Here is a 23,340-nt window from a genome sequence, read left to right on the forward strand (position 1 = left end):
GAGTATCTGAGGGATGAAGGAACACTGTGATCTGAACTGTTTAATGTGTTGTACTTGGCGTTATTGTAATCCTTTACCATCAAAACATAGCTGTAGACGTCACCTTTTCTGTGTTATCAGGTTTGGTTCAGCAGATATGAAGGAAAATATACATCGCTATATGGTGGAAAATAAAAATGGTCGCCACAACCGCCAAGAGGCCGTTTAAGCGATGGCTCCCTTTCTGTGTGTGTACAGGGCCCAAAACTGTTATGAATAAGTTAACAGAATTTTCAAACATCACCTGGACTAGTAAGAAAATAGCAATATGTGTCCTTTTGCCAGCAGACCAGGTTGCACTCAAGACTCTCCTCCACTCCCGTTCCCCCTCAGTCTCCTCACGTGTGTAGGAATGATTTGCTTTTCCAACTCCTCTTTCTATACCGTGTCGTTTATTTACCCACTTATTCTGAGAATAAATCAAGGTCAGCACACAAAGCCAACACATAGCCACTAAGATTCATTGTAATGCAAATACTCCTGCATCTGGAACACTAGGCTGACAGACACTGACATGCCAAACAATACACAATACAAACACACACAAACACACACATAGAGTGCGCTGTCTGGTCTCTCCATTCTCGTTCTCCCGCTCTTCTCTCTCTCATTTCCTCTCCCTATTCAGTGTGTCAGACCAGGGTGAAACAGGATTGAAAGATCATCCATCAGGGGTTATCTAAGGCACTGCATCTAAGTGCAAGAGGCATCACTACAGTCCCTGGTTCAAATCCAGGCTGTATCACATCCGGCCGTGATTGGGAGTCCCATAGGGCGGCCCACAATTGGCCCAGCATCGTCCGGGTTTGGCCGGGGTAGGCCGACATTGTAAATAAGATTTTGTTATTAACTGACTTGCCTACTAGTTAAATACAGGTTAAATAAAAAACAAACAAAAAAATCTCTACACCCTCCTTTCAATTCTCCCACATCTGTGTGTGTGTGGGTGTTACTAAGTTTATAGTTTTACTGCTTCCATTATCTGTGTGCGTGTGTGTGTTCTTGAGTGCATGTGGTGTATGACATATGTATAGTATTATCGTTATTTCGAACTGTGTGTAAATGCGTGCATGCTCCTGGTAAATCTGTCAGAGACTTCAAAGCGCAAGCCGCCTCCCTCCTTGATGAGCGAGCTATTCCAATGTTTATCATGACCAGCTTTTCAACTCAGGAGCCTCACAAAAAACATCAAGGGATGGAGGGATTAACAGGATAAAAAGGAAGAGAGAAAACAGTGTGGGAATAATATTGCAAATAGAAATAGTTTCCGGTTTCCTGGGGGACACTGACGTGAGAGAGAGGTGCCGTATCAGCCCTGCCTGTTAATCTGTTTGTGATCTAAACTGTCTGTCTGTGTCTGTGTGTTCCAGATGGTACATTCAGCATCAGTATGCTACTGGCACTCTTACTGGTAGGGTTCATTGTTAATGTAGCCCTTTCCTGCGATCAAATGACCTAGTGGCCTCATGGGTGGAATGTTATTAATATTTTTCAGAATTTCAGAATGAATAAACTTTTATTTTTTTTACGCCAAAAATCTGGTGTTTCTATGTCAAACAATTTTGTTATATTTCAGTCTTCTGTGATGTATACAAAGATTAATATTGGGATGCACAATCAAAATGTAATGCATCTCAACTCTATATCTGACATGGTACAGGTGTCTTCTTTTTTTAAGCCAATAACCATGTGAGGTGTATACTTTTGTTTCAAAGTACATTTGTTTAAGACTACCAAGGAGCACTCTGTGTGACCCGGTTTTTTTTTTTTGTTACATTCTTTTATTAAAGTTAACTAGGCGAGTCAGTTAAGAACAAATTGTTATTTACAATGACGGCCTACCAAAAGGCAAAAGGCCTCCTGCGGGGACGGGGGCTGGGATATTTTTTAAATATATATACATATATATATAAATATAGGAACATAACACACATCACAACAAGAGAGACAACACTACATAAATAGAGACCTAAGACAACAAAATAGCAAGAGCACAACACACCATGGTAGCAACACAACATGGCAGCAGCACAAAACATGGTACAAACATTATTGGGCACAGGCAGCACAAAGAGCAAGAAGGTAGAGACAACAATACACCATGTAAAGCAGCCACAACAGTCAGTAAGAGTGTCCATGATTGAGTCTTTGAATGAAGAAATTGAGTTAAAACTGTCCAGTTTAAGTGTTTGTTGCAGCTCGTTCCAGTCGCTAGCTGCAGTAAACTGAAAAGAGGAGCGACCCAGAGATGTGTGTGCTTTGGGCACCTTTAACAGAATGTGACTGGCAGAACAGGTGTTGTATGTGGAGGATGAGGGCTACAGTAGATATCTCAGATAGGGGGGAGTGAGGCCTAAGAGGGTTTTATAAATAAGCATCCCTTTTTTTAGCACACTGCAGTAAAATCAAGAGGTATTGAGAGACTTAAGTAAATTACGGAAAGGTATAAAGAAATATAATCAACAACATTGAGTGCTGTACAATACAGTAATACAATATAGTAACACACACGTTTTTTGTGAATCATATTCTGTATTTTTTTTAAAATAATGGTCAAAATTTTAGGATGTTCATCCTTCTGGCAGATCGCTCGAGATTGACTTTGTAATTGGACGTCTGCCCATGTCGCGAGGACGTCGGGAAATGCCTTTAAAGCAGCCCACTTGGGGCAACAGCGAGCACTATTACCATCAAGTGGGCAGAGGTGGTGGATGGGTTTAATCCCATGACTCCGGATCTGAAGTGGTAGACACAAATGTTTTATTTCTTTGTTTTTAACCCTATCCCAAACCTTAACTCTTACCTTAGATATTTGGAATGAATGCCTAAATGTATCCCATTACACTTGTACCCATATACGGGTTGAAAAGATCAGATTTGGGCAGTGATAAGCTCCTAAATTGGAATGCAGTGGCTGTACAGTAACATGCTATAAATGATGTCAGGCTCTGCGCTTCACAATGCTGTATGGGTTTTGACTGACGGCTGCTCTGAACTTGAGCACCGCACGCTACAAGAAGTTGCCCCCATTCACTCATGCTATTTGGGCATCTTTTGGTAATGTTTTGTTGTCAAGTGAGGGAAATGCTATAAATTAAGAAGATTCTGTGTATTTTTAAGGATGAAACATTGAGGAGTATAATAAATATAGTTTTGATGTCATACAAGCAAGCCAAACACCCGTGAGTCCAAATTTCCATATCATAAAACAATGTCAAATACATGTTCAACAATTATGATCACTATGTTTGATGTACAGTTACAAGATGACATGATGTCATACCCTGGGTTGTTCTGAAAAGAATGATCCTATGTTTGTCTATTGCAGTTATTCCCAAACTGGGGTACACGCAATGATATCGGGGGTATCGGGGGTATCGGGGGTATCGGGGGTATCGGGGGTATCGGGGGTATCGGGGGTATCGGGGGTATCGGGGGTATCGGGGGTATCGGGGGTATCGGGGGTATCGGGGGTATGCCAAATCAAAATGTGATTAACGTAAATAAAACATTTTGACATTTTTATACATTTTTTTATATTTTTAAATGTTTTATTCTTGACATTTTCCAACGGGGCTACACATTTGGGTGAGGTTTCTTTCTCGCCTGAGTTTCTCCACTTCACTGCTAAACATAAAATGAAACCATCTAGTGTTCAGCAAAATAACAACACAATGTCAAATACAGGTAGCCTAATCAAATAATTAACATCCAATCACATTAACCGTTAGTCTCTCGCGGGAATTCCACTATCGGTCCATATGTAGCCAAACATAGCTGCTGCTCATGTTGGTATCTGTACTGATGGCGCAAAAGCCATGACAGGGAGAGTGGAGTGATAACGCTCGTGCAAGCATTTGCTCCCGACGCAACATGGGTACACTGCAGCATCCACCGAGAGGCCCTTGCTGGCAAGGGAATGCCTGACAGCTTGAAAGACATTTTGGACACTACAGTGAAAATTGTTAACTTTGTTAAAGCAAGGCCCCTGAACTCTCCTGTATTTTCTGCGCTATGCAATGACATGGGTAGTGACCATGTAAAGCTTTTACAACATACAGAAGTGCGCTGGTTATCAAGGGGCAAACTATTGACACATTCTTTTCTTTACTGACTATAATCTTCACCTATCTGGGTGATGTTTTTTCTCTCCTGAATGATCTGAATCTAGGATTACAGGAACTCTCCGCAACTATATTCAATACTGGGGACAGAATTGAGGTTATGATTAAGAAGTGTGAGCTCTTCTCAGTCTGCATTAACAACACACAGGTCTTTCCATCATTGTATGATTTCTTTGTGCGCAAATGAACTCAAGCTTACGGACATTGTCAAATGTGATATAGCGATGCACCTGAGTGAGTTGGGTGTGCAATAACGCAGGTACTTTCCTCAAACGGATTACACAAAAAAAATGCCCTGCCTCCAGTCCACTTACCGATATCTGAACAAGAGAGCCTCGGCGAAAATGCAGAAAGCGGTTCTGTGAAAATTGAGTTTAATCAGAAACCACTGCCAGATTTCTGGATTGGGCTGCGCTCAGAGTATTCTGCCTTGGCAAATCGGCTGTTAAAACCTCTTATGGCTGGGGGTGAGCTTGGATGAATTAGGTGCCCAGAGTAAACTGCTTGCTACTCCTGTCCAGAAGCTAAGATATGAATATTATTAGTAGATTTGGATAGAAAACAATCTGACGTTTCTAAAACTGTTTGAATGATGTCTGTGAGTATAACAGAACTCATATGGCAGTCAAAAACCTGAGAAAAAATCCAACCAGGAAGTGGGAAATCTGAGGTATGTAGGTTTTCAAGTGTTTGCCTATCCAATATACAGTGTAAAATTTGGTCCGATTGCACTTCCTAGGGCTTCCACTAGATGTCAACAGTCCTTAGAACCTTGTTGCAGGCTTCTACTGTGAAGGGGGAGCGAATAAGAGCTGTCTGAATCAGGGGTCTGGCAGAATGCCATGAGCTAAGTCAAGCGTGCGCCCGTGAGAGTGAGCTGCGTTCCTTTTCATTTCTAAAGACAAAGGAATTGTCCGGTTGAAACATTTTTGAAGATTTATATTAAAAACATCCTAAAGATTGATTCTATACATCGTTTGACATGTTTCTACAAACTGTAATATAACTTTTTTGACTTTTCGTCTGGAAAAAGTGCCTGCGCCTCTTGAATTTGGATTAGTGAACTAAACGCGCAAACAAAAAGGAGGTATTTGGACATAAATGATGGGCTTTATCGAACAAAACAAACATTTATTGTGGAATTGGGATTCCTGGGAGTGCATTCCGATGAAGATCATCAAAGGTAAGTGATCATTTATAATGCTATTTCTGACTTCTGTTGACTCCACAACATGGCGGGTATCTGTATGGCTTATTTTGGTGCCTGAGCGCTGAAATCTGACACAGCGGTTGCATTAAGGAGAAGAATATATTTAAGACACTGATGCCCTTTGCAACCACGTACCTACAGTTGAAGTCGGAAGTTTACATACACCTTAGCCAAATACATTTAAACTCAGTTTTTCACAATTCCTGACGTTTAGTCCTAGTAAGAATACCCTGTTTTAGGTCAGTTAGGATCACCTCTTTATTTTAAGAATGTGAAATGTCAGAATAATAGTAGAGAGAATTATTTGTTTCATCACATTCCCAGTAGGTCAGAGGTTTACATACACTCAATTAGTATTTGGTAGCATTGCCTTTAAATTGTTTAACTTGGGTCAAACGTTTCGGGTAGCCTTCTACAAGCTTCCCACAATAAATTGGGGGACTTTTGGCCCATTCCTCCTGACAGAGCTGCTGTAACTGAGTCAGGTTTGTAGGCCTCCTTGCTCGCACACGCTTTTTCAGTTCTGCCCACACATTTTCTATAGAATTGAGGTCAGGGCTCAGTGATTGCCACTCCAATACCTTGACTTTGTTGTCCTTAAGCCATTTTGCCACAACTTTGGAAGTATGCTTCGGGTCATTGTCCATTTGAAAGTCCCATTTGCGACCAAGCTTCAACTTCCTGACTGATGTCTTGAGATGTTGCTTCAACATATCCACATAATTTTTCTTCCTCATGAAGCTATCTATTTTGTGAAGTGCACCAGACCCTCCTGCAGCAAAGCACCCCCACAAAATGATGCTGCCACCCCTGTGCTTTACGGTTGGGAGGGTGTTCTTCGGCTTGCAAGCCTCCCCTTTTTCCTCCAAGCATAACGATGGTCATTATGGCAGTTCTATTTTTGTTTCATCAGACCAGAAGACATTTCTCCAAAAAGTACGATCTTTGTCCCCATGTGCAGTTGCAAACCATAGTCTGGCTTTTTTATGGCGGTTTTGGAGCAGTGGTTTCTTCTTTGCTGAGCGGCCTGTCAGGTTATGTCGTTATAGGACTAGTTTAACTGTGGATAAAAAATACTTTTGTACCTCTTTCCTCCAGCATCTTCACAAGGTCCTTTGTTGTTGTTCTGGGATTGATTTACACTTTTTGCACCAAAGTACGTTCATCTCTAGGAGACAGAACGCGTCTCCTTCCTGAGCGGTATGACGGCTGCGTGGTCCCATGGTGTTTATACTTGCGTACTATTGTTTTTTTTTCTTTCTTTTTTTTCTTAGAGGGAGGATCAGCTTAATATTGCAAAAAGAATGTTGCTTCCAATGTAATTGTCTGCATCATTTCCAATCCCCCATATTTTTTGGGTAAATATATATATATCCATACACGCATGCATATATATATATATATACACATATATACATACACATACCTATATAGACATACATACTTTTTTAAAGAATATACCTTTATTATTATAAACTAATAAACACTTATGCTTCTACCTTCAATCCATACATCTTATACACTCTACAGAGACAGTCTACTTTACAATAGTTCTCTCTTGTTTGTTCTTAGTCTTTCCTCTATTTCTGATGTCCATCCAGTTTGATTTCTATCATATCATATTTTAGAACAGCTAGTTATGTTGGCAATAGACCAAGCTTTAAAATGATGCCACCTGACCCAGATTGCGGTTTATAATGGGCCGTAAACAACAACAGTAATTGTGGGATGGCGGGGATGCAAAACAAGAGTGCTTGCTCTAGTCCCTCAATGGCACAGCTAGGAGGGTTCAATGAAGCACCTTATTGTTGACGACTTCTTTATGTCATAAAAATGTAGCGGAATTACTTAGGAACTCCTTGGAGAGGTGTGGCCACTTGGAGACACAACTTACTCCTCTCATTCAGACCCTTGTCATTTTTTTAGTCTTATGTTGCATGTACCCCAAATTTTCCAGGAATGTTATTATTATGCTACTAAGTGTATCCAGAATATTGTCCGTTTTTGTTATCAACAAACACAGCAAAAAGTATAGTAAATATAACGTGCACATAAAATCAACAGTGTAGTGTCCTCATCTTTGGTCTAATAATGTTTCCACTATTTCGAAACTGTTCCATTTCAATTGCTATCATGCTTATGCATATGCATTTCATATGCATTTCTTCTGTAAGAAACATTTCCATTTATCCCAGTCCATATAGGCCAATTCCCACCAGTGTAAAGGGTTAATTTTTTAACCCTATCCAAAACCTTAACCTTTCATTTCTAAATTTAACGTTTGGAGCAACTTTACATTTGAGGTTGGGGAAATGTAATGATGCTGAGCAGGGGCAGTCAACCCAGGGTGTCAAAAACACCAAGAAATCTGACGTTTGGAGCAACTTTGAAATTTGGAGAAATGTGGAAAAACATCAGAATCTGAATCTGAATGTTGGTAAGCTTTTTTATTTTTTTACTGAGGAGGCACGATGAAACCATGATGTTGCCAGATATTTCCGATTCCCCTGCCACATAACCCACATTTATCAGTGGAGCCTGTATTATTGAAAGTTAATATGTAGTATGTGTACTGAATATGGTTGAAACGTGGTCTACATTTAGATTTTCCTACGGGAGTATGAACAGTGCACTGACTCTTTGGCCCAAATGTGTGTGTAAAAGTCTAACTTTGTTCTCCCTCCTTTCCAGTCAGTGGGTCTATGCAGGGTTCCAATTACATATTGACTGAGAGTTTCCCTAGAAATAATGGGGTGGACCAAAGAATAATATTTTCCAAGATTATTATGCGTATTCATATACATTTTTGTCTCTCTCTCCCTTTCCACTATCTCCCTTCCCTTCTCAATTTCAATTTTCAAATTCAATTTAGGGCTTTATTGGCATGGGAAACGTATGTTTACATTGCCAAAGCAAGTGAAATAGATAATAAACAAAAGTGAAATAAACAATAAAAAATTAACAGTGAGCATTACACTTACAAAAATTTAATATTATAGTGTTGTAATGATGTGCAAATAGTCTCTCTCTCTCTCTCTCTCCCCCTCTCTCCCTTTCTTTCCCTCTCTCCCCTTTGCTCTCTCCCTCTCTCTCCCCCCTCTCTCTTCCCCCCTCTCTCTTCTCCCCTTCTCTCTCCAACCCTCTCTTTCCCATACAGCGTGTGAGGTGGGTTTCTATAAGCCAATGGCAGGTGATGGGTTGTGTGGGAGGTGTCCTCTACAAAGCCACTCAGAGACCAGAGCTGCCCTCTACTGCCCCTGTGACTCCAGCCACTACAGGGCCCCTACAGACCCCCCTGCCGCACCCTGCACAAGTACATAACTCACAAATGCACACAGGCATGCACACGCACAGACCGAATAATCCACTACACATGTAAGTCCACCTCTCTTACACAAGGCCTGGGTGACCTGGGTGATTTGGTTAATTGGGCATATGCTACTTTTCTATGATTATACATTTGAATTTCCCCTTTAGAGGGCCTCTCTAAACACTAGATGAACATAAACATCTCTGGTAAGAAGAGGGGCGGGGGCGTATGCCTTATGGCTAACGAGACGTGGTGTGGTCACAAAAGCATACAGGAACTCAAGTCCTTCTGTTCACCTGATTTAGAATTCCTCACAATCAAATGTCGACCGCATTATCTACCAAGGGAATTCTCTTCGATTATAATCACAGCCGTATATATTCCCCCCCAAGCAGACACATCGATGGCTCTGAACGAACTTTATTTGACTCTTTGCAAACTGGAATCCATACATCCTGAGGCTGCATTCATTGTAGCTGGGCATTTTAACAAGGCTAATCTGAAAACAAGACTCCCTAAATTGTATCAGCATATCGATTGCGCAACCAGGGCTGGCAAAACCTTGGATCACTGCTATTCTAACTTCCGCGACGCATATAAGGCCCTGCCCCGCCCTCCTTTCGGAAAAGCTGACCACGACTCCATTTTGTTGATCCCTGCCTACAGACAGAAACTAAAACAAGAAGCCCCCACGCTGAGGTCTGTTCAACGCTGGTCCGACCAATCTGATTCCACACTCCAAGACTGCTTTCATCACGTGGACTGGGATATGTTTCGTATTGCGTCAGACAACAACATTGACGAATACGCTGATTCGGTGTGCGAGTTCATTAGAACGTGTGTTGAAGATGTCATTCCCATAGCAACGATTAAAACATTCCCAAACCAGAAACCGTGGATTGATGGCAGCATTCGCGTGAAACTGAAAGCTCGAACCACTGCTTTTAATCAGGGCAAGGTGACCGGAAACATGACCGAATACAAACAGGGTAGCTATTCCCTCCGCAAGGCAATCAAACAAGCTAAGCGTAGTATAGAGACAAAGTAGAATCTCAATTCAACGGCTCAGACACAAGAGGTATGTGGCAGGGTCTACAGTCAATCACGGATTACAAAAAGAAAACCAGCCCCATCACGGACCAGGATGTCTTGCTCCCAGGCAGACTAAATAACTTTTTGCCCGCTTTGAGGACAATACAGTGCCACTGACACGGCCTGCAACCAAAACATGCAGCCTCTCCTTCACTGCAGCCGAGGTGAGTAAAACATTTAAACGTGTTAACCCTCGCAAGGCTGCAGGCCCAGACGGCCCCAGCCGCGCCTGCAGAAGATGCGCAGACCAGCTGGCTGGTGTGTTTATGGACATATTCAACCAATCCCTATCCCAGTCTGCTGTTCCCACATACTTCAAGAGGGCCACCATTGTTCCTGTTCCCAAGAAAGCAAAGGTAACTGAGCTAAACGACTACCGCCCCGTAGCACTCACTTCCGTCATCATGAAGTGCTTTGAGATACTAGTCAAGGACCATATCACCTCCACCTTACCTGACACCCTAGACCCACTCCAATTTCCTTACAGCCCAAATAGGTCCACAGACGATGCAATCTCAACCACACTGCACACTGCCCTAACCCATCTGGACAAGAGGAATACCTATGTGAGAATGATGTTCATCGACTACAGCTCGGCATTTAACACCATAGTACCCTCCAAGCTCGTCATCAAGCTCGAGACCCTGGGTCTTGACCCCGCCCTGTGCAACTGGGGACTGGACTTCCGATGGGCCGCCCCCAGGTGGTGAGGGTAGGCAACAACATCTCCACCCCGCTGATCCTCAACACTGGGGCCCCACAAGGGTGCGTTCTGAGCCCTCTCCTGTACTCCCTGTTCACCCACGACTGCGTGGTCACGCACGCCTCCAACTCAATCATCAAGTTTGCGGACAACACAACAGTGGTAGGCTTGATTACCAACAACGACGAGACGGCCTACAGGGAGGAGGTGAGGGCCCTCGGAGTGTGGTGTCAGGAAAATAACCTCACACTCAACGTCAACAAAACTAAGGAGATGATTGTGGACAGCAGAGGGATGTGGATAGGGAACACCCCCCTATCCACATCGATGGAACAGTAGTGGAGAGGGTAGCAAGTTTTAAGTTCCTCGGCATACACATCACAGACAAAGTGAATTGGTCCACCCACACAGACAGCATCATGAAGAAGGCGTAGCAGCGCCGCTTCAACCTCAGGAGGCTGAAGAAATTCGGCTTGTCACCAAAAGCACTCACAAACTTCTACAGATGCACAATCGAGAGCATCCTGGCGGGCTGTATCACCGCCTGGTATGGCAACTGCTCCGCCCACAACCGTAAGGCTCTCCAGAGGGTAGTGAGGTCTGCACAACGCATCACCGGGGGCAAACTACCTGCCCTCCAGGACACCTACACTACCCGATGTTACAGGAAGGCCATAAAGATCATCAAGGACAACAACCACCCGAGCCACTGCCTGTTCACCCCGCTATCATCCAGAAGGCGAGGTCAGTACAGGTGCATCAAAGCTGGGACCGAGAGACTGAAAAATAGCTTCTATCTCAAGGCCATCAGACTGTTAAACAGCCACCACTAACATTGAGTGGCTGCTGCCAACACACTGACTCAACTCCAGCCACTTGAATAATGGGAATTGATGGGAAATTATGTAAAATATATCACTAGCCACTTTAAACAATGCTACCTAATATAATGTTTACATACCCTACATTATTCATCTCATATGTATACGTATATACTGTACTCTATATCATCTACTGCATCTTTATGTAATACATGTATCACTAGCCACTTTAACTATGCCACTTTGTTTGCATACTCATCTCATATGTATATACTGTACTCGACACCATCTACTGTATCTTGCCTATGCCGCTCTGTACCATGACTCATTCATATATCTTTATGTACATATTCTTTATCCCCTTACACTTGTGTGTATAAGACAGTAGTTTTGGAATTGTTAGTTAGATTACTTGTTGGTTATTACTGCATTGTCGGAACTAGAAGCACAAGCATTTCGCTACACTCGCATTAACATCTGCTAACCATGTGTATGTGACAAATACAATTTTATTTGATTTGATTTGTACATCTGAAAGAGAAAATAGAAGCACATTCCACTGGTTCAGGTGCTAATCATGAAGAAAAACATGACTTTCTCTCTCTTCTCCCTTCAAATTGTTCTCCTCCATCTCTTTTTCTCTCTCTCCTCTCCTTAGGCCCCCCAACAGCTCCAGTAAACATGATATCGTCGGTTAACGGTACGTCAGTGAATCTGGAGTGGGGTCGACCGATGGACTCGGGGGGTCGCAGTGACTTGCTGTACAGCGTGCTCTGTCAGAAGTGCTCTGGGGAAGGGGGGCAGTGTGAGGACTGTACAGCAGGGATGGGGTCAACCAGTGTGGGAGAGGGGATGGGAGGAGAGGGTGGAGGGACGGTGGACCGCTCTGGGGTGGTCCCGGTGCGGTTTGTTCCCCAGCAGAGCTTGCTGACCGAACCTTGGGTTACCGTTCTAAACCTGGTTGCCCACGCCAACTATACCTTCCGTATCCTAGCGATGAATGCGGTGACTCACCTAAGCAATGAGCCGGCGCCCTTCATATCTGTCAACATCACCACGAACCAGGCAGGTAGGGGACACCTCTATCGATTTAAAACATATAAATGTATGCATGTAGTTTGTTTTACCTGTGGATCAAACACATACAGTTTACACATTAAAAATAACATCTCAACAGCTAGGCTGCATGATACATACAGTGCATTCAGAAAGTATTCAGACCACTTGACTTTTTCAACATTTTGTTATGTTACAGCCTTATTCTAAAATGGATTAAACAAAACATTTTCCTCATCTACTTGCAACCAATAACCGATAATGGCAAAGAGAAAAATGTATTACGAATAAAAAACAGAAATACCTTATTTACATAAGCATTCCTACCCTTTGCTATGAGACTCGAAACAGGTGCATCCTGTTTCCATTGATCATTCTTCTGTTATGACTTCTATGAATGGTGAGTGGAGGAGTCAAGCGCAGAGAGCAGGTAATTCCGTACGTGGATCTTTTATTCCAAAGACAGCGAAGACATGGACATGCAAAACACAAGGGCGCATGAAACAACCCATCCAAAATACACAGGACTAAAAGTGTCCGGAAAAATAGAGATCACACTAATACACCAACACCAATAAACAGAACAACAGAACAAGCCCGCACAATACCCAGCGGGCCTAGTGCCCTTAAATAGCCTACAAACAAAACTAACTCAAAACAGGTGTAACCAATTAGACCCAAAGAACAAAAAGAAAGGGAATCGATGGCAGCTAATAGGCCGGCGACGACGACCGCCAAGCGCCACCCGAACAGGAAGAGGCACCATATTCGGCGGGATTTGTGACATCTTCAGATGTTTCTACAACTTGATTGGAGTCTACCTGTGGTAAATTTTATTATTTGGACATGACGTGGAAAGGTACACACCTATCTATATAAAGTCCCACAGTTGTCAGTCCATGTTAGAGCAAAACCAAGCCATGAGGTCGAAGGACCTGTCAGTAGAGCTCCGAGACAGGATTGTGTCGAGGCACAGATCTGGGGAAGGGTACCAAAACATTTCTGCAGCATTGAACGTCCCCAAGAACACAGTAGCCTCCACCATTCTTAAATAGAAAAGTCTTCCGAGAGCTGGCAATTGGGTAAAAGGGTCTTGGTCAGGGAGGTGACCAAGAACCCGATGGTCACGCTCCTTCTGGGAAAATCTTTCAGAACTTGAAAGGATCTGCTAGGAAGAATGGGAGGAACTCCCCAAATATAGGTTTGCCAAGCTTGTAGCGTCATACCCAATAAGACTTGAGGCTGTAAAGTTGCTTCAACAAAGTACTGAGTAAAGGGTCTGAAGGGGGACAACGTAATCCATTTTAGAATAAGACTGTAATGTAACAAAATGTCTAGAAAGTCAAGGGGTCTGAATACTTTCTAAATGCACCATGTTTTGACATATATTGTCACGGTCTGACCTTAGTTCTTTTGTTATGTCTTTGTTTTAGTATGGTCAGGGCGTGAGTTGGGTGGGTTGTCTATGTTAGTTTTTCTATGATTTGCTATTTCTGTGTTTGGCCTGGTATGGTTCTCAATCAGAGGCAGCTGTCAATCGTGATTGAGAACCATATTTAGGTAGCCTGTTTTCTATTGTGTTTCGTGGGTGATTGTTTTCTGTTTTCTGTAGTGTGTCTGCACCAGCCAGAACTGTTTTCTGTGGTGTGTCTGCACCAGCCAGAACTGTTTTCGGTTGTCGGTTTATTGTTTTTGTTCAGTGTTCAAGTTCTTTATTAAAAGATATGGACACATACCACGCTGCACCTTGGTCCTCTTCTTCTTCCACCGACGACGACCATTGCATATATTGACGTTTTGTAGTTGGGCTGCCACCTTGTGCTCCATGGAACATTGATGTATGTATGTTCTGGTTCAGCCCCTTCCCAGGTGATTGCCATTCGCCAGGAGAACACCAGTCAGAACAGCGTCACTCTGCAGTGGCACGAGCCTGACCAGCCCAATGGAGTCATACTAGAGTATGACATCAAATACTATGAGAAGGTAGAGTAGATACATACATACATACATACATACATACATACATACATACATACATACATACATACATACATACATACATACATACATACAAACGTACATACGTGCATACATACATACGTACATACATACATACAGTGGATACATATATGCGTGTATGTGTCTCTCTGTCTGTGTTTGTGTATGCTGATTGATTCGTGAAAGTGACAGCCTAGCAGTAAAGACAAGTTAATTGCTTTGTGGTTCTGCATGCTCTGACACACAGCTAATGAGGTAAGAGAGATCTGAGCAACACACACACAGACCAGGATCCCCACAGTGGGGGTGGTCACTGGAGACTTGAGGTTGTGTGTATAGAGTGAATAGTGTCATACACACACACACACACACACGCCTGGATAGTACAGACAGATTAGTGTGGCTGCTGTGTTGTTATCTTAATCTGTGCAAACTCCTGGGGTTACTACTGGATAAATCTGCAATATAAACACTGCTTGGGCAGCAGACTGTCTTTATCACAGCTCTCCTCCACCAGGATAAGGAGCAGCAGAGTTACTCCACCCTGAAGGCCAAGGGGACCACGGCCCGGGTGTCTGGCCTGAAGCCTGGTACCAGGTACATTTTTCAGGTCCGGGCCAGAACCTCGGCAGGCTGCGGACGCTTCAGCCAGAATGTGGAGATCCAGACCGGGAAAGCAAGTAAGAGAATGAGAGTAGCACTATTTTCATTTGTAAAATCTCTCACTAGGTTTAGAAGTGCTTTGTATTCTATTGGTGTCTATTGGTGCCAACCTATCTGTAGAGTTTTTACAGACTTTACTGTAATATTTATTGTAGTGTTTTTGCAGACTACTGTAGTATGCTATAGTATTCACTATAGTACTATAGAAAAACACTACAATAAATACTAACGTATTTTCCACAAAAATAATACTATAGTATACTACGGTCATGTCTGCAAAACACTACAATGAGTACTATAGCATACTACAGTTATGTACGCAAAAACACTACAGTAAATACTACGGTATACTACAGTAATGTCTTCAAACAGACTGCTGTGAACACTACAGTAATGTCTGCAAAAACACTACAGTGAATACTATAGTATATAAATATAGTAATACTACAGTATTTACCATAATATTTTATAATATATTTTCATGAGGGACAGAATGGTGCTGGCCATGAATGTCAGTGGGACCAGGAAGCCTTCAGACAATCCCTTAATGCTATAGATCTGTGCTTTGTGTGAAGGCCACCCCTGTCAGGAAAGCTGCTGCTGCAGACCTAAGCCTCAAAGAGCACTGAACACACACACACACACACACACACTCACACAAACTGGTTGTGTTGTTGTTGTGTGTCCAGTTCCTCTGCGCTACGACACTATGACCATCATCTGGATCTGTATGGCGCTGGTCTCTGGCCTCGTCACCTTCCTGGCCATCGTCATCTGCAGGAAACGGCAAGGCAACCCTTTCTTACACTACACCACTACCCGTGATGTGGACGAGTCCTCTCTGACTCTACGTCACTCATATACGTATGTGGAATATTTTTTACTCTACCTTAACAAGGGTTCAAGTAAATTATACCATTGTCTCCATAGGATTCATTTATTTTAAAATCAACATTCATATTAGTATTTTCTTTTTTTATCCATAATCTGTCTCTGATGTTGTATACCCATATGCATAGATATCCATAGGATGACCTCTAATCCCCTCTTGAGGTAATCTGTAGCTCAGTTGGTAGGGCATGGCTCTTGCCATTCCAAGATAGTGGGTTTGATTCCTGGGACCACCCATCCATAAATAACGTATGCAAGCATGACTGTAAGGTGCATTTGATAAAAGAGTCTGATAAATGGTTTAAAAAAATGTACCCCCATAGGCTCCAGTGCTACAGTAACTGTCTATTTTCAGTCCAACAGTCCCACAATCCCACAGCACAGGAAACCAAGGAGATGGTCTCTAACTTTGTTCCACTAATGCTTTTAAATTGCCCAGAGTAGTTCTCACTCTAGAGTATGGCATGTGTTTGTTAGCAGTGGAAAATCAGGTCATCTCCCAGATTTTCTACATGGGTAATGTTCAGACCCAGTTTTGTACTTCTAAACAGTCAGTTTAATTATAACGGCTGTTCATGTTAGTTAAATAACAATGCTAATGTTTTCACTTATCCCTCTCCTTCTCTCTTTTGATGTCTAGAATTTACATCTTCCACAAATCATTTGTGGATTTATTTCCAACTTCAATGCATGTTAGCGTTTTCAAGCGGAGTCTGAAAGATAGAATGACAGGAAAAGTGTGAGAAGTGTGGTGTATCCCCGTGTGACTCTAAACTATTCTAAACTACTGTTTCATATACAGACACTGTGGCTATAGCAAGGCCTTCCAGGACTCTGATGAGGAGAAGATGCACTACCAGAATGGCCATGGTATGTTTGTATTATTATTATTACTGGTATATTTTTATTGCCATGTTTTATTATACCCCCCCCCCCCCAGCCTTCACTCCAGTAACTTGCCTGTTTAAATAAAGGTTAAATAAAATAAAATAATTTTCATCCTCAGTGTACACAGTTTGATTCAGATTTGTTGTGGTACAAAATCTCAGTACTGCAGTCTCTCTCTCCCTCCTCTCCCTCTGTCTCTCTCTCTCCCACCCTCCCTTTTCTCTCGCTGTGACTCTCTGTATCTCCCTCTCTCTCTCTCTCTTTCTCTCTCTGTGTCTCTCTCCCCCTCTATCTCTTTCTCCCTCGCTTTCCTGTGACAGTCTCATGTAGCATATTGTTTCGATCCAGTGGTATGTGACCAGATGCTAATGTGGTTTATTTTAGTGTCATTCCCCGACGTGCGATTCTACATCGACCCACACACCTACGAGGACCCCTGCCAGGCCGTCCACGAGTTTGCCCGAGAAATTGAAGCTTCCAGGATCAGAATAGAGAAAGTCATTGGGTCAGGTAAACTGAAAATCATTGGCTGAAGTAAAGGCTGTGTGCAGCGGAGAGAAATGGCACAGTGGAATCAGAGCGTTGCATGGGGCTGTCAATCAAACACAGAGACACACAGGGAATAATAACATCACACTGGCAAAGCAGGACATGGTAGGCGTTATAATCATGGCTGTTAACAATGACCTTTAGGGTTGTAGTTGTTGATAAGACACATTAGACAGAAAGGGAAAGGGGAAGGAATGTGTAATGATGTGTTCTGTGACTTTTCAAAGCACAAACAGGAGATGAGATTAGGAAACAATTTATTTTTGTTCGAATGAATCTATCACTCAATGAATAGATTAGTCTATATTGTGGTCGTTGGGGAGGAGTACACCTAAACGTGCGTGTGTGTGCAGGTGAGTTTGGGGAGGTGTGTTACGGGCGGATGCGTCTCCCAGGGAAGAGAGACATTCCGGTGGCTTTGAAGACACTGAAGGCAGGATACAGTGACAAGCAGAGGAGGGACTTCCTGGCTGAGGCATCAATCATGGCCCAGTTTGACCACCCTAACATCATTCACCTGGAGGGAGTGGTCACACGCAGTAAGATTCCATTTGATTTGATTCAACTCCATTTTCAGTTTGATGCAATTCAATGTCTTTGCTGCGTATGAATTCAATTCAAGAAGAAAGTACATACGCCCATAGAAATAAGAATTAATGGAATGGGATACCCCCCTCCCCCCTTACTCCCTTACACCCCTCCATCCCTTACTTTCCCTTACCCCCCTCCCCCCTTACTCCCTTACACCCCTCCATCCCTTACTTTCCCTTACCCCCCTCCCCCCTTACTCCCTTACACCCCTCCATCCCTTACTTTCCCTTACCCCCCTCCACCACTTACTCTCTTACCCCCCTCTATCCCTTACCTTCCCTTACCCCCCTCCTTCCCTCATTCACCCTACCTTACTCTCCCCTCCCCCCCCCCCCCCCCCCCAGGTAAACCAGTCATGATCATCACTGAGTACATGGAGAATGGATCTCTGGACTCTTTCCTGAGGGTTTGTTGCTTTTATAAGGATTTCATATTTTTTTCCCATACCCTCTCACTCTCCCTCTCTCCCTCTCTCCCACTCTCTCTCTCTCTTTCTTTCTCTTGTAGAGAAATTATTTTTGAAGCACTTGACATCTGAAATCTCAAACAAAATGCCTCTAACTAACACTACAATCTCTCTCAATCTCAATCCCCGTTCTTCTCCTCCTCATCTCCTCCTCTCAGAGACATGATGGTCAGTTCACTATAATCCAGTTGGTGGGCGTGATGCGTGGCATCGCAGCAGGTATGACCTACCTGGCAGACCTAGGCTACATCCACCGCGACCTGGCAGCTCGTAACATCCTGGTCAACAGCAACATGGTGTGTAAGGTGTCTGACTTCGGCCTGTCCAGAGTCCTGGAGGACGATCCTGATGCAGCTTACACCACCAGCGTGAGTTCACACGTTAATGATACATTCTAAAACTCGAATATGTACTAGATTATAATACTGTTGTAGCCCGAGTTCTCCAGTTCTAGTTCTGTTTTCTATTCAGTGGTGATGCCAGTGGTTGTTCTAGTTCTGGTTCTAGTGCGTTTCTGTTCCCTTCAGGGTGGTAAGATTCCAATCCGCTGGACAGCGCCGGAGGCCATCGCCTACAGGAAGTTCTCCTCTTCCAGTGACGTGTGGAGCTATGGCGTGGTCATGTGGGAGGTCATGTCATATGGGGAGAGGCCATACTGGAACCTCACCAACAGAGATGTGAGTGGATTGGAGAGGACACGCACACACACATACAGTATATAGTACATGCAAATCACACATACACTCATAAGAAAACATGTGTGTAATGATACCTGCACATCTCTCTCTCTCGCTCTTTCTGTGTGTGTGTGTGTGTGTGTGTGTGTGTGTGTGTGTGTGTGTGTGTGTGTGTGTGTGTGTGTGTGTGTGTGTGTGTGTGTGTGTGTGTGTGTGTGTGTGTGTGTGTGTGTGTGTGTGTGTGTGTGTGTGTGTATAGGTGATAAAGTCAGTAGAGGAGGGCTACAGGCTACCTGCTCCTATGGGCTGTTCAGGTGCTCTACACACTCTCATGCTGGACTGCTGGCAGAAGGACCGCAACGAGAGGCCCCGGTTCTGCCAGATCGTTACAGTTTTAGACAAACTGATCCGGAACCCGGAGAACCTCAAGTCCATGGACACGCTGTGCAGGTGAACAGGCTGCTAGACAACCATCACCGGGGCAAACATCGCTTGGGCAATGCATTGTCTGGACAACGCACTGCAAATCCACTCTCAACTCATCTGTCAAACATGAGCTGTGGGATAAAGTTACAGCCCAAAGTTTCACTCAAACTTCCCCGGCTGACGCAAGGGAGACAGGTTGCCTTAAGAGAGCAAGGAACGGCCTTGTTCGTTTTCCAATAAGCTCATCTCTGATAGACATGCTCTCTGTTAAATAAGAGCCTGGCTGTGATATTGACATTGATAGTCCGGGAATCAGAGAGCAGAGTGAAGAGCGGCTCGAGTTAGACTTGGACCTGTGTTAAATTGCTTCTTTCAGATCCATGGTCCCATAGAGCTACTGGTGCATGTCGGGGAGATGGAGGGATGAGGAGAAGAGGAGGAGAGGAGGAGGAGGGGGTGTTAAGGATTTTTCTCTGTATTAATCTAGCCAAACCAGCCATCCTGCAATCAGAGCAGCCACCCCTTCTCTATCATTTTAACAGCTATTGATTTTCTGCCTTAGCTGCTAGTGCATTTCAACACCTATTTTCCTCTCCGCCTCTTTTTTCCACATCTCTCCCTTCTGTCTGTGTGTTTGTCCTATCTCCTTTTCTTCCTCTTTTCTCTCTTTCTCACTCTTTCTCTCAGGTTAGGCACACCTCCCATGATGGACAGAAGTATCCCAGACTTCAGCAGCTGTAGTTCTGTGGATGAGTGGCTGGACACCATCAAGATGGGCCGATACAAGGACCATTTTGCTGCAGGAGGCTACCTGACCCTAGGCCACGTCATAGGCATGAACCAAGGGTGAGAGGCAAGGCCATAGCATCATTCTCCAATCACATCATCCACATGTCATTGATGCTTAAGAGTAATTTAGGCTGTCTGATGAGTGTGTTCATGTGTGACTCTGCCCCATCTCTGTGTGTCCTACAGGGATATCCACAGGCTGGGGGTGACACTGATGGGCCACCAGAAGAAGATCATGACCAGTGTACAGCTGATGCGTGTCCAGGTGCTCAACAGAAGTGTGCCCTCGGTGCACGTATAACTTCAGCCTCAAGGCTTCTCCAGCCAGCCGATTTTCAAATCTAGCCCCAGGCTTCTGAGGCCTAGTCGGAACTCATGGGAATTGATCTATGACTATCAGAGAAACTACAATGTCCGGGTGACATTTTGGTTAACTTTTCAAGACCTCTTCTTTGAGAGATTGAAACTTCAAGAGTACAGCTATGAAGGGACTTGAGTACCATAGCCTTTGTTTTTCCTATTCAGATATGTTTCATGTCTTGTTTGTAAAAATGTATGGACTGCCTTAATCTCCACAAATGATTTAAATGTTGTTGTATACAAAGAGAGATTCTATTCATATTGATGTATCAGTTAAGTATATGTTACAATGGATCTGAGTGATAGCCTAGCATAGAGTAAGTGAGAGACTGGCAGGGGCTGGAGCACTGAGCTGTGTCCCACAGCACACAGCTTCTCCTATGGTTCCCCTGAGAACTGGCCCCAGGCCCCTGTCTACTTGGCACAAGAAGACCCTGGACCTGAACCTGACAGTGGACAAACAGCAACAACCTACTCGACTCACCAGAAATTCCAAGTCTCCTACACTAAGAAGGAGGCCAGTTCCAATTTGGCTATGAAAGACTGTACAGAGTCACAATCTCACACAGTAAACTTTCGAAGGACCCTAGGAGAAAAGCACTGTGTTCTCTCCCTGGTTCAGCTGTGTAGCGCACAACTACTGTAGAACAGATGTATGGATGATGACTCATTGTGATTATAGTGTTTTGACTCTGTGGTGGTAAGGACAAAACAAGGAATAGGGAAAGTGCTATATGTGGAATGTTTTTATCTAAATACTCTGAAAACAATATTATTGACGGTCCTAGTTCCACTGTGCAATCAAGAGAATGGTTTTCTAATGCACCTATGTTTGATTTCTAGTGGTCTATGTCTCTTTTTATTAGAGAAGAAGCTCATTATATTCCCTGAATATGCATTGTATAACTATGGTGACATTTCAATAATGTTTCCACATTTTTCTCCTGAGACACTTTTTTTCAGTTCAATATAAATTCCATATTTTATGAAAGTATGTTTTATTAGATCTATCAATTGACAAACAGCCTTCTGTTTTCTATACCAGTACATACCTACGGTCACTACAACAGGATGTACTAACCTCTGTCTGAAATTAGGGGACCTATTCAATCAGTATCGGTGAATCGTTACAGATTGCTCAATAGATATTTTAAGTTAATTTCCGATTAAGTCGAAATATGCAGGGTTTAACGTGAATGCTGTCTCCACTAACGCAGGAACATTGCCTTTAAATTTCAATCGCGCTGTAACGTTGAACATCTGCAATACGGATTGAATAGAGCCCTAGGTCTATTTGCTCTCAAACTAAATTCAAAAGACAAAAGCTTTTTGCAAAGATTGATGGATCATCCGTGGTTCTCATGTTGAATCATATAATACAAATAGTGACTGAAAAAGCAATACCCCTCTGTCTGCACGACTCAGTGCTGAGTCCACTGCCCATGATTCACCTGGGAATAAATAAAATGGGTTTAACACAACTGACCTGTCTCGCTTGGGATGTTGCAGAATGTTTCTCATTCCAATTCGGAACACAACACAGTGACTAATGTAGGAATGAATAGAAATTGAACAAAACAGGGTTAGGGTTACAGTAATGGATTTTGGTTTGGTCAGGGTGTGATTTGGGTGGGCATTCTATGTTCTTTATTTCTTTGTTTCTGGCCGAGTGTGGTTCCCAATCAGAGGTAGCTGTCTATCGTTGTCTCTGATTGAGGATCATACTTAGGCAGCCCTCTCCCTCCTTCTGTGTGGGATCTTGTCTTTGTTTGTGTGCAGGTAGTTTGCACAATGAAGCTGGTCGGTTGTTGTATTCTTTATTGTTTTGTCTTTTCCAAAGTTTCACTTCGTTAATAAATTATGTGGAACTCAAAGTACGCTGCGCCTTGGTCTCATCCTTCATCCGACGACACCCGGGACACAGGGCCTATGTGTGTGGACATGAAGCGTGGATTAGGGTTGTGGTTAGGGTCTATCCAGGATGTGGGCATGTAGTTTGGGTTACGGTTGGGGTTAGGGTTATGATAATAGCTATGGTTTGGGTTGATCCGGAGTGTGACCTATACCTTCCATCCCTGGATTTAGGTATGTTTTAAACCATTTCACCAGAAGTTCATTGAAGCTGGGGTTAAGGTTAGGGTTAGTGTCCGGGTTGATCCATGGTGTGGCCTTGGAGCTACACATTCCGTCCCTGGATTGAGGTAAGTTTTAATACATTTCACTTGAAGTGAAAGGCCTGTGGGTGTCCAAGGGCAAAACAACCCACATGTACAGTACGTGTTCGTGAGACACTTACCTTTCCACAAACTGTTCAGATGCTCCAGACAGAAGTTGGAAGATCGGCAGTACTGACTTCAAACCGGTCACAAGACACTTGTGGGGGTCATAGAGCAAAAGAGATCTTCTCTTTCCATAGAGGGATCATAATATCTTTCCTAGGCCAAACCGTTCGGAGGGTACTTTACACCACTGTGTGCTTGTAATAGTTTGTAGGCGAGACCGTTACAACAGATCAGAGGCAGTAGGGATGACGAGTTATATTGATAGGTGTGTGAATTGGACCATATTCCTGTCCTGCCTGAGCATTCTAAAGTGACATGTACTTTTACGTGTCAGGAAAAATGTATCTCAAGGCCATCAGACTGTTAAACAGCCACCACTAACATTGAATGGCTGCTGCCAACACA

General features: G+C 43.4%; 1 protein-coding gene across 1 annotated transcript in view; it reads left to right on the forward strand.

Moving 5' to 3' along the window:
* The window catches only part of LOC109890221 (ephrin type-A receptor 8), a 145,926-nt gene extending 123,396 nt beyond the window's left edge, over positions 1 to 22,530 (forward strand). The window contains exons 6-19 of the mRNA XM_031825154.1: positions 8,531 to 8,686; positions 11,958 to 12,368; positions 14,214 to 14,338; positions 14,871 to 15,033; positions 15,706 to 15,880; positions 16,710 to 16,777; positions 17,180 to 17,305; positions 17,698 to 17,883; positions 18,280 to 18,341; positions 18,560 to 18,769; positions 18,929 to 19,078; positions 19,338 to 19,528; positions 20,192 to 20,350; positions 20,480 to 22,530. Of these exons, the coding sequence (XP_031681014.1) occupies positions 8,531 to 8,686; positions 11,958 to 12,368; positions 14,214 to 14,338; positions 14,871 to 15,033; positions 15,706 to 15,880; positions 16,710 to 16,777; positions 17,180 to 17,305; positions 17,698 to 17,883; positions 18,280 to 18,341; positions 18,560 to 18,769; positions 18,929 to 19,078; positions 19,338 to 19,528; positions 20,192 to 20,350; positions 20,480 to 20,594 (2,297 nt within the window). The 3' untranslated portion in view covers positions 20,595 to 22,530. The remainder of the gene's footprint in view (positions 1 to 8,530; positions 8,687 to 11,957; positions 12,369 to 14,213; positions 14,339 to 14,870; positions 15,034 to 15,705; positions 15,881 to 16,709; positions 16,778 to 17,179; positions 17,306 to 17,697; positions 17,884 to 18,279; positions 18,342 to 18,559; positions 18,770 to 18,928; positions 19,079 to 19,337; positions 19,529 to 20,191; positions 20,351 to 20,479) is intronic.
* The last annotated feature ends 810 nt before the right edge of the window (positions 22,531 to 23,340 follow it).

This window comes from Oncorhynchus kisutch, linkage group LG5, assembly GCF_002021735.2.
Source record: "Oncorhynchus kisutch isolate 150728-3 linkage group LG5, Okis_V2, whole genome shotgun sequence".
Lineage (NCBI taxonomy): Eukaryota > Metazoa > Chordata > Actinopteri > Salmoniformes > Salmonidae > Oncorhynchus > Oncorhynchus kisutch.